A 12889-nucleotide genomic window follows, 5' to 3' on the forward strand; every position below is an offset into this window, starting at 1 on the left:
TTACAGATGGGGAAAAACACACAGAGGTTAAGTGACTTGTTGTGCGTAAGGTCACACAGCAAGTCAATGGCAGAGTCTGGAAGAGAATCTAGATTCCCTGACCTAAAATATGGTGCCCTACCCAGGGGACTAAGCTGCTGTTACCAACTATCTAAGCTATTAAGCCCACACTTTGATATTTTATCCATTCAACAACCCTAATTTTAAGGAGGTGACAGACTTTCCATGATCAAGAATATGATTCGGAAGAAAAAGTGTTTTCATAGTAGAATTTTAGGACTGTCAGCAATGACAGTGTTCACTTCACATAATTCATAAAACACCAATTCAGAGTGTTATCAGCTTTTGAAAAGAGTGACAAACAAGCAAAACCTTCATGGGCACCGTAATGCAAGAGCTACAAAACCCTATTTCTAACTGCAATCCTTCTGCAGTGTGCGCTTTCATGACTGAACGTAAATTTTCTTTACTACTGAAGTTAAAATTTTGTTTCAACAGCTTTAAGAACTCTATTCTCAGGAGCAAACTCAAATTAATGGATAGGATTTCATAGCTTCCTACAAAATCCTGGGCATGGTTCTATCATATTTTTCAAGTGGAAGTAGCTCTGTAGATAAGGACATCAAAGGTGGTACCTCAGCTTTGACCAGATTTCTCCTTCCTCTCTCCCCTTGCCAGAGATAAAAAGAAGTGTTTAAAACATTCAGTTTTCAAGGCTGAGAACTCAGAATATGTCATAGTCCTGCAAACAGGCTTTATGAATTTGGAGAGAAAATTAATCTAAACAAGTGTATGTCAAAACTTTATATTGCTTTCAAAATAAGAATTAAAATATCTCACCAGATAGGTTAATGTTGCAAGTTCTTGACCTGCAAAACAAATAAAGATTTTTTTTTAAAGAAACAAAAACATGCTACACACTGTGGCAACTTCAGGCATAAGCAAAACAGGAGGCCACAGGAAGCCACACAAAGGGAAGAGTGCAATCACCACCCTGAGGCCTTGTTTGTACTCACTGCTATAAGTACAAAGAGAAATATGAAGTGGCTGGTGTTGGAGACAGTGGTTACCAGCCACCAACATGCCATTTTCCCTACATGGAAATGCAAAGGGGCAGCAGCCATAGGCATAGCAGGTGCTAGGATCAGCTAAGTCACCAGCCCTAAAATTCTCAACGCTTCTCCCTCCTAAACAGCGTAAGGTTTGAAGTAGCAGAAACAGAAACCAGGTGAGCAAATGAGAGTGCATACAGGCTGGCAGTGTGGTAGAAAGACTCAGAGAATGAAGAAAAGGTGAAGAAAGAAGCCTTGAAAAAAGTAGCGCAGGAATATAGGCCCACATTAGATTGGGTGAACTATGGTTTTAAATTGAGCTGGGATATTAGCATGAACAATAGGCCCAAAGCATGTGACAAAAAGAACGAGAACATCAGAAAGAAAAGTTATTGTGTTAAACTTGTAGTGACCCTTCAAAATACCAGTGTTATCTTATTTAAGATTTGGGCTGAAGTATTAGTAATAAAACACAATCAACTGGGTATCAGGTGCAGTATATAACTTACTATATAAGAAAATCCTTCATACGGCCTTAGCTAAGGTCCGATAATTGGCAATGACATCAATAGTTTGTTAAGGGATATAAAAAAAGTAAACTCTTAAAGACTTTATTGGTAATACCTGCCAGACCATGATGGAGTCGACCACTATGAGTCTAAGCCTCCCTGAGTTTGGATCATTTGTACCGGTAAGTATCCTGATCAAATGCTTATAAATGTTTTGTTACTATTTGGAGGTAGTAAACTGCTTATTATTTTGACTTTTTAGAACAATTGTATAAATGTCATTTGACCTTTGGATTTAATAAAAGGAATTTATGGTTAAATTAGTTTTGTGGTAATACCCTGATAAATAATAATTCCAACAAAGAGTAAGATAAAAAAGTGACAATGAAAAAAACGAGGAAAACAAAAAAAACCCAACAAATATGGAGACAGCAACCCAAAAGAATGGAAGCAAAAGAAACAATTAAACTGTGAGACTGAAGATAAAGCCACAACACCATTGAAGTAACAATTTAATTTTTTTTTTAAATATCCCTACATGCTAGCTTCTGTTTCAAGGTGTGGCTCAAGAATGCAATTTATTCATTTTGTAAAATAAATTATACTGTCAGTATTCTTGGCTGTCTTGTCCTCAACCCCTTTTGATTACAAGAAGGGAGGAAAGAAAGACAGTAAGGAAGGACACACATTTTCCCCCCACCTAGTGCATTATCACACCTAAAAACAGGCTCCAGTTAAATAAATAGGATATTACTCAAATTTCTCCCTTCAGATTTTTCAGACTGACAGGTTTCTATCATTCAGACATTTATGAAAACCCACATAAAAAGATTAGTTTAGAAAACTGTTACAGCCTTAGTTATAAGCCACAGTTATTTTGAGATACTTTAAATTTGCAAATTAAGCAAAGGAACACACTAAGTGGTAAGTACAGATTTTATGGGCAATAAGAAAAAAGGCTAAGGTAACAGAGAGGTGAAGTTAAGGTCAACAAAAACAGAAGTGATTGATTGTTTAGGTCAAGTAGCCTTTTCTTGTGAATTTCCAGTCATGGTTTTAAATAACAGGCTTACCTATGAAACAACTGACATAATCTTTCTTCATTTTGTCCAGACCAATCTCCAGAAGCATTTGAATTGGAGTGACACCACTAAGGGAAATAGCCTCCATAGCTCCACGATAGGATTGTTGAATCAATTTGCTTAGTAAACTGCTACTCCCTTGATGAATCTTAAAAAAATAAGATGTATTCTGGTAATATATAGATGAAATACACGGTATAATTTACAAGCAGGACATTATTTAAAAAAAGAGACAAACTAATAGTGAACTATTTAAAATCTGAATTTAAAATATTGTCAAAATGAGGAGCAATTTACAAACATTTAAAAGAAATGTATCCTACTTTATTTACACAACCAAAGCTGATACTTTTATCATGAAAACATATTCAGGCTACACATACATACCCAAGGCTGTATCTCACCATGTTCTAGGGATTTTATGATCAGTGTGAAACACTCTACCAAGTCTTGATAGGAAGCGACACCTTGAGAAAGGAGTTATTCCAATATTTAATTTATAATGGCTACAAAAACATGTCTGCCTTTATCACATAAATGATAAAAAAAGTTGAGCAATGCACAAAATATAAGAATTTTAAAAACTCCAAGAACAACAAAACCCCATAAACTTACTACCCAGATTGGCCAAAAGATTAGTTTAAATGTGTGACTGAACCAAGAGGTCTTGCACTACACCATGAAGTTTGACAAGAGGTCTGTGAGAGCAGGTTCCAGAGAATGGCCCTTTACTAATAATGCCTGTCCTAGAGCACAGCTCCAGAACCAACAGTGAAAGCAACTCAACAGTTTATATTTACTGTTAACAGGACATGAGGAAAGTTAACTAAGTCCTAGACCATGTCGGTGATTGTTACGAACTGAAGTAAACAGATAACAATGCTTCATGCTTCAGAGAAACTAAAAGATGCTCTTAACTGCTTGCCCCACTTAAGAGACAAGTGTCCACATTCTACATCAGCAGAAACCTTCAAGTACTGATATTCCTGAATAGGGTATGTTGTACATTTGTATAGAGTACATTTTAGTCATCTGCTTTTGATGTTACAAAGGCATTTATTATTATGGGAATATTCACACCAGAAAAGAATCATCATGACTTCCAAGTCGCCCTACAAGTAAAAAAAGGCATTTATGTGCCAAAACTGTCACTTGGTAATCAAAATGCAATAATGGATTTAATTAATAGGACCGCAAGACTGAAAATATTATTTGCAAAGGTTGACATCTATAACATTTTCTAAAAAACTACTTACTTTAAATATATTCCATGAGCCCCAGTAAAGTCTATTTTATAGATAAATGGCTGTCAGTAATGAAGTAGGTAAGCACTATTTATTGCTAAAAAGAGCCAACAATCAACTTGGCAAAGAGAAAATATGCACATACCACAAGTCACTATACTTTCCTATAATATTGTAAGTAGAACATGCTATCTTATGATTACATGAATGACAATGAGCCTTAGGCCTGAAGAGTTAATCAGTTCTTAAAAACTCGGAGAAACTTATACCAATTTCTTAAAATATATATAAAAAAGTGGTATAGGAAATGTGTAAAAATTATAAGGCAGTGAGAAAAAGATGAAATACTTACTCCTTCTCATTTTGCACCACAACTGTTCAGCAAAATCCAGGTCCCCTCGCTCACTAAAAAGTGATTTTATTGAACTGTCGACTGCAGCAGAGTCACATTGGACTTTCTGAAAGAGAGTTTTACTTGAAAATGCTCCTTCAAAATAAAGTCAAACATTTATCATAACATTCTAAAGCCGTGGTGCGCAAACTTTTCCAATCATGCCCCCCCTTTACCAGTCACAGAATTTATTGCATCCCACCCTCCATTGCCACCCTTATTTCTGCACTACTGCTGGGAACAGTGTGGCCTTAAGAGCTGGGTGGCCGGGGAGTGGTGGCTGCTCTTGTTTGCAGCGTGAGGGGTCTATATTTTTAATCCTGCTCCTGTCCTGCCCCACAATACCCATTCTATTTTTATCCTGTTCCCACTATGATGACAGTGGGTCCTAGAGGACCCACAGGATCCCAGTTTCTTCACACGCACCCCAGAGAATCTCTCATGCTCCTGTTTGCGCACCATTGTTCTAAAGATCCATATAAATCAAATCCTCTCCAATAGCCAAGTCTATTTGCAAGATTAATATTTCTTCTCCCACCCAATCAGTAGTTCAATAAACAAACATATTTCATACCAATTAAGAAACATGCTTTTACCAAGTCTTAAAGTAGTGAGGAGCCACTGTCCTAACCTCTTGGGAAACACCTAATTCCTAAAGGTTATGTGCCCACAAAAGGACATTGTTGTGGGGAGGAAGGGTTTCTGGCCATTGCAAAGCAGAGCTTGACCAGAATGGTTACCTAGAATGAGTAAAAAATGACGCTAACTCCCTCAAACCTGTCCTTCCACTGTGACTTACAACTGGCTATACCAGTATAGACTGAAAATACTGGCATAAACAGCTGCAGTGATGGAATCAGAGAAGCACCAGTAAAGGATATGACTAATACTGCACGGATTTCACAAATGACAGAGTTGGGTGATATGTTTTTTTGTTTTTAAATGTATGACTTGCAATGCACCAAATAAAAAAAATTAAAAAAAAAAAAAAAGAAAAATCATCTGAGCATATGATTTTCCCCATGATCTTTGATGCAGGACTAAAGTTTATAATTTTGTTGGTGTACAGTAGATCACAGACTTGAGATCAAAATGGAAAATTAATTTGACTTAACCTTCCAATAAAAAGAAAAAAAAAACTCAACTATTTGTGAGGGAGAGAGACAAATAAATACTAAATAACTATTAAAAATAAACACACAAAAAACATACAAAAAATATTTAAATCCCTACAAAATTGTTTGAAGTTATTTAAGGCAGGAAGTTATCATGGTTATGTGTGTTAACAGCTAGATAGATAAATGTGCCAGTTTCCAAAACCTCCGGTAGGCCATGGACCACTGGAGAGTCAAGCCAGTGGCAGAGTGAAACTGGCACAGAGATCAAAGTAGCTTCATGTAAGAAGGTGAAATAGCAGCGTGAGACCGATAACTTTAGGAGACGAGAGGGGAAGATTAAGATGATAAAAAGTGATCGTGTTTGGAAGAAATCAGAGATCTCCAACCCATAGGTAAAGAGGAAGAGAGAGAAGGAAGCCGACCTTTGTGGAGTTAACCCACTCCTATCCATCAGGGTTGGTGTTGCCTGCTGGACAAGATCACAGCTACTTCTCTTTGAACATAACAATCAGTACTAAAAGCTAAGTAAAACTCTGGGGAAAATGCTAAAATATAAAACATTGAAGGAGATTTTGAAAAGGCACAAATGACATTTGACTTTCAGCTAAGTGCCCAATGGCTACATGTGCCTTTGAAACAATAGATCTCTTACAGTTCCTGCTGAGTAAGGACAACAGGGGAGATTTTCAAACTACTGCAGAGACAGTGAAAGAAAGAAGAGGATGACCGAAAATACACATACCTCTGCATCATTTTTATGTACTGATGTATTAAACCCATCCAGTTTATTCTTTAAATCTAAAAGGGGGAGGGAAATGAATTGTATCACTATGATAAATCATGTACAGCTGAACAACAGTATAAGTCTCAGACATGTTACAATTTTGGTCCTACTAACAGAGATTAGATGGATGGATAACAAATACTGAAAGTTATTATCTTTCTTTGTGATTCCTTCTAAACACTGTTTCTACTATTCAAAATTAGATAATAGAATTATTTGAGTTGAAAGGGACCTCAAGTGGATGATCTAATCAGGCTTTTGAAAAAAAATCCTCCCCCGTTCAAAAGGAGCTACTAATGCTGTCATGGGTTCCTTGCCCTCACCAAGGGCAGGGAAGGGAAAGAGAAGGGTTTGGGGGTGTGCGCGCACACACTGAAGAAAATCACAACTATCCTTCATCTAATACATTCAGCTGCATAACAGAAGGATTTGTTATATTATTTCTAAATGCCCATCTATTAAGGACAGTTTAATCTGGGATGGTCTCTTCTTGTGTATTTTTAAAGTAAATTGTTTTGTCAGTTTTTCACACTTACTTTTAATATATTCAGTTGCCTAGAGATAATTGGTAAACACCTGCCCTCTCTTCACTAACACTGAAACGTTGGTTTTATTGTTTCTCAACATTTCTGATTTTCTCCCTTATATTTTTTGCTTCTCTTTGTTAGTCTATATGCTAATTTGTGGATATTTTCAGTTTCATTCTAAAGTTCTTGGTTTCTCTTCTTCTACATCCATTTTCTATTACCTTAATCTTGCATGTCTGTAGTCTCTCTGACAAGAATTTTTTTGCACTCAATGGCCAGAATTTTCAGAAGTGACTAGTGACTTTTGGAAGCCTCAGTGTGAGACACCTTAGACTTTCAGAGAGTGGGCATTTGGCACTTTCTGAAATTCAAGATAATTAAAGATAACCCAAGTTGGGCACACAAAGACTGGTATACTGGAATCACTAATCACTGAAATCTTGGCCACTATGTTTACATGTGTTCTTGCCCCTCTCAGTCTGTAAACTGTTGTAGGAGAGATTTATATTTGTCTCATTTCATTTTTTTCTCCCTATTCTCCACAACGTGGGCAAAAACACTACGCTTTACCCACTGCACAGGATTCTCATGATTTCACCAGGAGAGTTAGAGGTATACAAAGTAACCTGTTTCTTGAACACTTTTGGTGGACTACTTGACCTTATAAATTACCATCTCCAGTTCAAATACTATCATAATCTTATTGTGTGGCATTTCATTTCCTTCTTGTGAAATTTTAAGCCCCTTGCAATTTTTTTTCTTAACAAATTTTTATTATAAGATTTATCCTTTTCCACACAATTTTACCCAATCATAGCATCTCAAATTATTAAACAAAAATACCATTCAGAAGTTCCTTGACAAGCTCAACCGCTGATTCAGCTACCAAAGGCTCAGGCCAGTCAGTCACACCAGTCTTCAAGCCTTCAGACAAAACCTAACAGCATAAAAAAATCCAGAGATACTTATTTTGTTTGAGATTCTGTACATAACATAGAATATAAAAGTGTATTAAACTTGCAACAACAACAAAAAATTACCCACTGTATGAAAACTCCACCAAGAAATGTATATGGTATGCAATACTGCCAAGCTAATGTTGTGTTAGAAATGTTTGGAATGTTCTGATTTGTGTGTTCTTTATTTCTCAACCTTAACACTGTGTTAAAAGTTATTCTGCATTTAATATATTCATGTAATTTCAAAGAACCTTTTAAACAGCTACGGAGATTCTAAATAAGAACACCATTGAATTGTGGAGGTAAATGCATGGTTGCGCAGGTGGTGTCAGAGAGAGGGCTTTGGATTCTTCGACCATAGGATGTTGTTCCAGGAAGAAGGATTGCTAGGAAGAGATGGGATCCACCTAATGAAGAGAGGGAAGAGCATCTTCACAGGCAGGCTTGCTAACCTAGTGAGGAGGGCTTTAAACTAGGTTCGCCCTGAGGTAAGTGGAATACTGGGATGAAACACAAGGAGGAAGGTGCAACAGAGGGAGGCCTCCTGATTCACATTGAGAAAGTAGGGCAATCCGCTAGTTATCTTAGGTGCCTGTACACGAACGCAAGAAGCCTGGGAAACAGGCAGGAAGAATTGGAAGTCCTGGCACAGTCAAGGAACTATGATGTGATTGGAACAACAGAGACTTGGTGGGGTAACTCACATGACTGGAGCACAGCCATGGATGGGTATAAACTGTTCAGGAAGGACAGGCGTGGGAGAAAAGGTGGAGGAGTTCCACTGTATGTAAGAAAGCAATATGATTGCTCAGAGCTCCAGTATGAAACTGGAGAAAAGCCTGTTGAAAGTCTTTGGGTTAAGTTTAGAGGTAAAAGCAACAAGTTTGATGTTGTGGTGGGCATCCACTACAGACCACCAGACCAGGAGGAGGAGGCAGAAAAGGCTTTCTTCTGACAACTAACAGAAGTTTCCAGATCATAGGCCCTGGTTCTCATGGGGGACTTCAGCCACCCTGACATCTGCTGTGAGAGCAATACAGCAGTGCACAGACAATCCAAGAAGGTTTTTGGAGAGTGTTGGGGACAACTTCCTGTTGCAAGTGCTGGAGGAACCAACTAGGGGCTGTGCTCCTCTTGACCTGCTGCTCACAAATAAGGAAGAATTGGCAGGGGAAGTAGAAGTAGAAGTGGGTAGCAACCTGGGCAGCAGTGAAATTGAGATGATCAAGTTCAGGATCCTGACAAAACGAAGAAAGGAGAGCAGCAGAATATGGACCCTGGACTTTAGAAAAACAGACTTTGACTCCCTCACAGAACTGATGGCCAGGATCTCCTGGGAGGCTAATTGAGGGCGAAAGGAGTCCAGGAGAGCTAGCTGTATTTTAAAGAAGCCTTACTGAGGACGCAGGAACAAACCATCCCCATGTGCAGAAAGAATAGCAAATATAGCAGGCGACCAGCTTGGCTTCTCTAGCAGAGAAATCTTCAGTGAGCTTAAACACAAAAAGGAAGCTTACAAGAATTGTAAACTTGGACAGATGACTAGGGAGGAGCATAAAAATATTATTCGAGCATACAGGGGTGTAATCGGGAAGGCCAAAGCACAATTGCAGTTGCAGCTAGCAAGGGATGTGAAAGGTAACAAGAAGGGTTTCTACAGGTATGTTAGCAACAAGAAGGCAGCCAGGGAAAGTGTGGGATCCTTACTGAACGGGGGAGGCACCTAGTGACAGATGATGTGGAAAAAGCTGAAGTACTCAACGCTTTTTTTGCCTCGGTCTTCACAGACAAGATCAGCTCCTAGACTGCTGCACTGGGCAGCACAGTATGGGGAGGAGGTGAGCAGCCCCCAGTGGTGAAAGAACAAGTTAAGGACTATTTAGAAAAGCTGGACAAGCACAAGTCCATGGGGGCCAGATGCAATGCATCCGAGGGTGCTGAGGGAGTTGGCTCTGCAATCACATTAGCCATTATCTTTGAAAACTGGCGATCAGGGGAAGTCCCGGACAATTGGAAAAAGGCAAATATAGTGCCCATCTTTAAAAAAGGGAAGGCGGAGAATCCAGGGAACTACGGACTGGTCAGCCTCACCTCAGTCCCCGGAAAAAAACATGAAGCAGGTCCTCAAGGAATCCATTTTGAAGCACATGGAGGAGAGGAAGGTGATCAGGAACAGTTCACATGGATTCACCAAGGGCAAGTCACGCCAGGTCAACCTGATTGCCTTCTATGATGAGATAACTGGCTCTGTGGATATGGGGAAGCGGTGGACATTCTATACCTTGACGTTAGCAAACCTTTTGATACAGTCTCCCACAGTATTCTTGCCAGCAAGTTAAAAATGTGTGGATTGGATGAATGGACTTTAAAAGTAGATAGAAAGCTGGCTAGATCATCTGGCTCAATGGGTAGTGATGAATGGCTCGATGTCTATTTGGCAGTCGGTATCAAGCAGAGTGCCCCAGGGGTCGGTCCTGGAGCCGGTTTTATTCAACATTTTAATTAATTATCTGGATGATGGGATGGATTGCACCCTCAGCAAGTCCGCGGATGACACTAAGGTTGGGGGAAAGGTAGACACGCTGGAAGGTAGAGATAGGATCCAGAATGACCTAGACAAATTGGAGGATTGGGCCAAAAGAAATCTGATGAGGTTCAACAAGGACAAGTTCAAAGTCCTGCACTTAGGACGGAAGAATCCCATGCACTGCTACAGGCTGGGGACTGACTGGCTAAGCAGCAGTTCTGCAGAAAAGGACCTGGGGATTACAGTGGACAAGAAGCTGGCTATGAGTCAACAGTGTGCCCTTGTTGCCAAAAAGGAGCTAACAGCATACTGGGCTGCATTAGTAGGAGCACTGCCAGCAGATTGAGGGAAGTGATTATTCCCCACTATTCGGCACTGGTGAGGCCACATCTGGAGTACTGTGTCCAGTTTTGCATGACCCACTACAGAAAGAATGTGGACAAATTGGAGAGAGAGTCCAGCGGAGGGAAATGAAAATTATTAGGGGGCTGGGGCACATGACTTGAGGAGAGGCTGAGGGAACTGGGCTTATTTAGTCTGCAGAAGAAAAGAGTGATGGGGGATTTGATAGCAGCCTTCAACTACCTAAAGGGGGATTCCAAAGAGGATGGAGCTTGGCTGTTCTCAGTGGTACCGGATGACAGAACAAGGAGCAATGGTCTCAAGTTGCAGTGCGGGTGGTCTAGGTTGGATATTAGGAAACACTATTTCACTAGGAGGGTGGTAAAGCACTGGAATGGGTTGGGGTTGGTCCTGCTTTGAGCAGGGGGCTGGACTAGATGACCTCCTGAGGTCTCTTCCAACCCTAATCTTCTCTGATTCTCTGAACACAAAAAACGTAAAAATACCATTCCTGGTATGATGACAACGAAACTGATATCAATTGGGAATTTCACATTTATACTTACAAGGAGAAACTGCAATTCTCTATGCAACTGGAACACAGGACTCCTGGGGTCCCCAGATTCCAATCTAATATTCTGAAAATTCCAAAAATACACATCAGATTCTGACTCTGGAATAAAAATTTACTAAAATCTTATTAACGGAACTGATGAACTATTTATTATGGATGTTATCAACACACTATGCTGCTACTGCAACAATAATGTAACAAGCAAAAATTAGCATATTTTCTGTGATCTACAATACTTGATATAAACAGTGACAAGGGTTTTTCTCCTACCAATGTCGCCACTGCAGTGAGTGGAGGTGTCTGCAGAATCTTATCCACAATATTCCATGTAATATCAACATATATATTACTCTCTGATTCAACCACTGTATCCTCCAATGTAGTGGATCGAATGAGCTCATATTGAGCAAAGCCTTTGGTTGCCACCTGGAATGAATATATTTTAAATAGACATTTAAAACTGAAATCTACCATTCTAAGGATTATTTTCAAAAAAATGTTATGTGATACTTCCTGGAGCCTGCAAAAGAGCCCTAAAATGCCAAATCAATGTAGTATTGGGAAGGTGTTCCCCAAACAAACATTTTTAAGAGCACTTTAAAAATAAAACTTGGCTAGTGTGAGAGAAACATACTGCAACGTAGCACATCCAAAAGTTAGGTAGCACATGTGGTCCCTTGCTTCCCAGATTAGCAGGAGCTCACAGTGCTACAGATCAAGATATACACACCAGCCATAAAGCTAACAAAAAAGTCCCACAAATCAACAAATATACAAAGAATCTTACAACTTAAATTCATAAGCTAAAATAATTAAATTTACAATATTTTGAAGGGTGGAAAAGCATGAAAAACCTACAATAGATGAGCGATGTCTGAATTTGTGTGCCTTTTTGAGGTCTTCTAGATTTGCAAAACACGTTTTGTCAGCTGTAGGACCTGGGAAAGGAAGAGAGGCTTTCAGAAAATACTAACCACAAATTGAAATTAGCACTCAGACGTAATTATTAAGCGGTCAAAATGGAAAAAATAAGTGGTGGTATTCTCCGAAGATCCACTCACAATGCAAACTCTGCTCACTTGTGACACCAAAATGAGCTGCCATTCACAGTAAAACTATTCTTCAAAATACAACCATCACTCTATTGCTTTTGTACAATTAGCAGTGCAAGTTAATGGCATTTTTAAATGTTTAGTAGCGTTCAGTTACTATATATCAGTGAGTTGAATGGGAGCAATTCTTACTTCTCTAAAAGTTGTGTCAGACTATCTGCAGAGCTGTCTGGATATCACTGCATGGATTGCATTCCATTTACACTTTGAAGGTTATTTTTGATACCACTTGGAGTAGAGAAAATTATTTTAAAATGAAAATTTAGATTATAGAGCACAAGTGGACAACTATCATGGCAATATAACTCTCACTTATTTCTTGTCCTCCCCTCTTTCAACTTTGGTGAAGGGCTGACCGCGTAACATTATAGCCAGGAGGAACTTACCATTACATGTAACTACATGGAAACTGATCCCTGTGATTTTGTCCCCATTTTTGAGAGGCTCAGCACCTAGCCAACAGATATGTTCAGGGTCAGAGCTGTCACATCTTACCCACAGGGGAGGAAGCACAACTGGTTTGCTTATCTTCAAATGGGTCATGTTTGGATTCTGTGCCATTGTATAGAGTGAAATCAGTTGCCTGGAAATAAAAGAACAATCATTAACAAAATTTAGGATGATGTTAGCTGACCCCTCTCTGTTTACGCTACTTCAAAATCTAGTCC

General features: G+C 39.1%; 1 protein-coding gene across 5 annotated transcripts in view; it reads right to left on the reverse strand.

Annotated features, from left to right (window-relative positions):
- The window catches only part of ZWILCH (zwilch kinetochore protein), a 36668-nt gene that overhangs the window by 19303 nt on the left and 4476 nt on the right, over positions 1-12889 (reverse strand). For all 5 annotated transcript variants that reach the window (XM_044980830.1, XM_044980828.1, XM_044980829.1 and 2 more), the window contains exons 5-14: positions 12608-12804; positions 11968-12047; positions 11380-11535; positions 11102-11173; positions 7551-7644; positions 6139-6194; positions 4240-4345; positions 3031-3110; positions 2635-2791; positions 841-869 (exon numbers count right to left, since the gene is read on the reverse strand). In XM_044980830.1, coding sequence (XP_044836765.1) covers positions 841-869; positions 2635-2791; positions 3031-3110; positions 4240-4345; positions 6139-6194; positions 7551-7644; positions 11102-11173; positions 11380-11535; positions 11968-12047; positions 12608-12804 — 1027 coding nt within the window. The remainder of the gene's footprint in view (positions 1-840; positions 870-2634; positions 2792-3030; positions 3111-4239; positions 4346-6138; positions 6195-7550; positions 7645-11101; positions 11174-11379; positions 11536-11967; positions 12048-12607; positions 12805-12889) is intronic.

This window comes from Mauremys mutica, chromosome 11, assembly GCF_020497125.1.
Source record: "Mauremys mutica isolate MM-2020 ecotype Southern chromosome 11, ASM2049712v1, whole genome shotgun sequence".
NCBI classification, from domain to species: Eukaryota; Metazoa; Chordata; order Testudines; family Geoemydidae; genus Mauremys; species Mauremys mutica.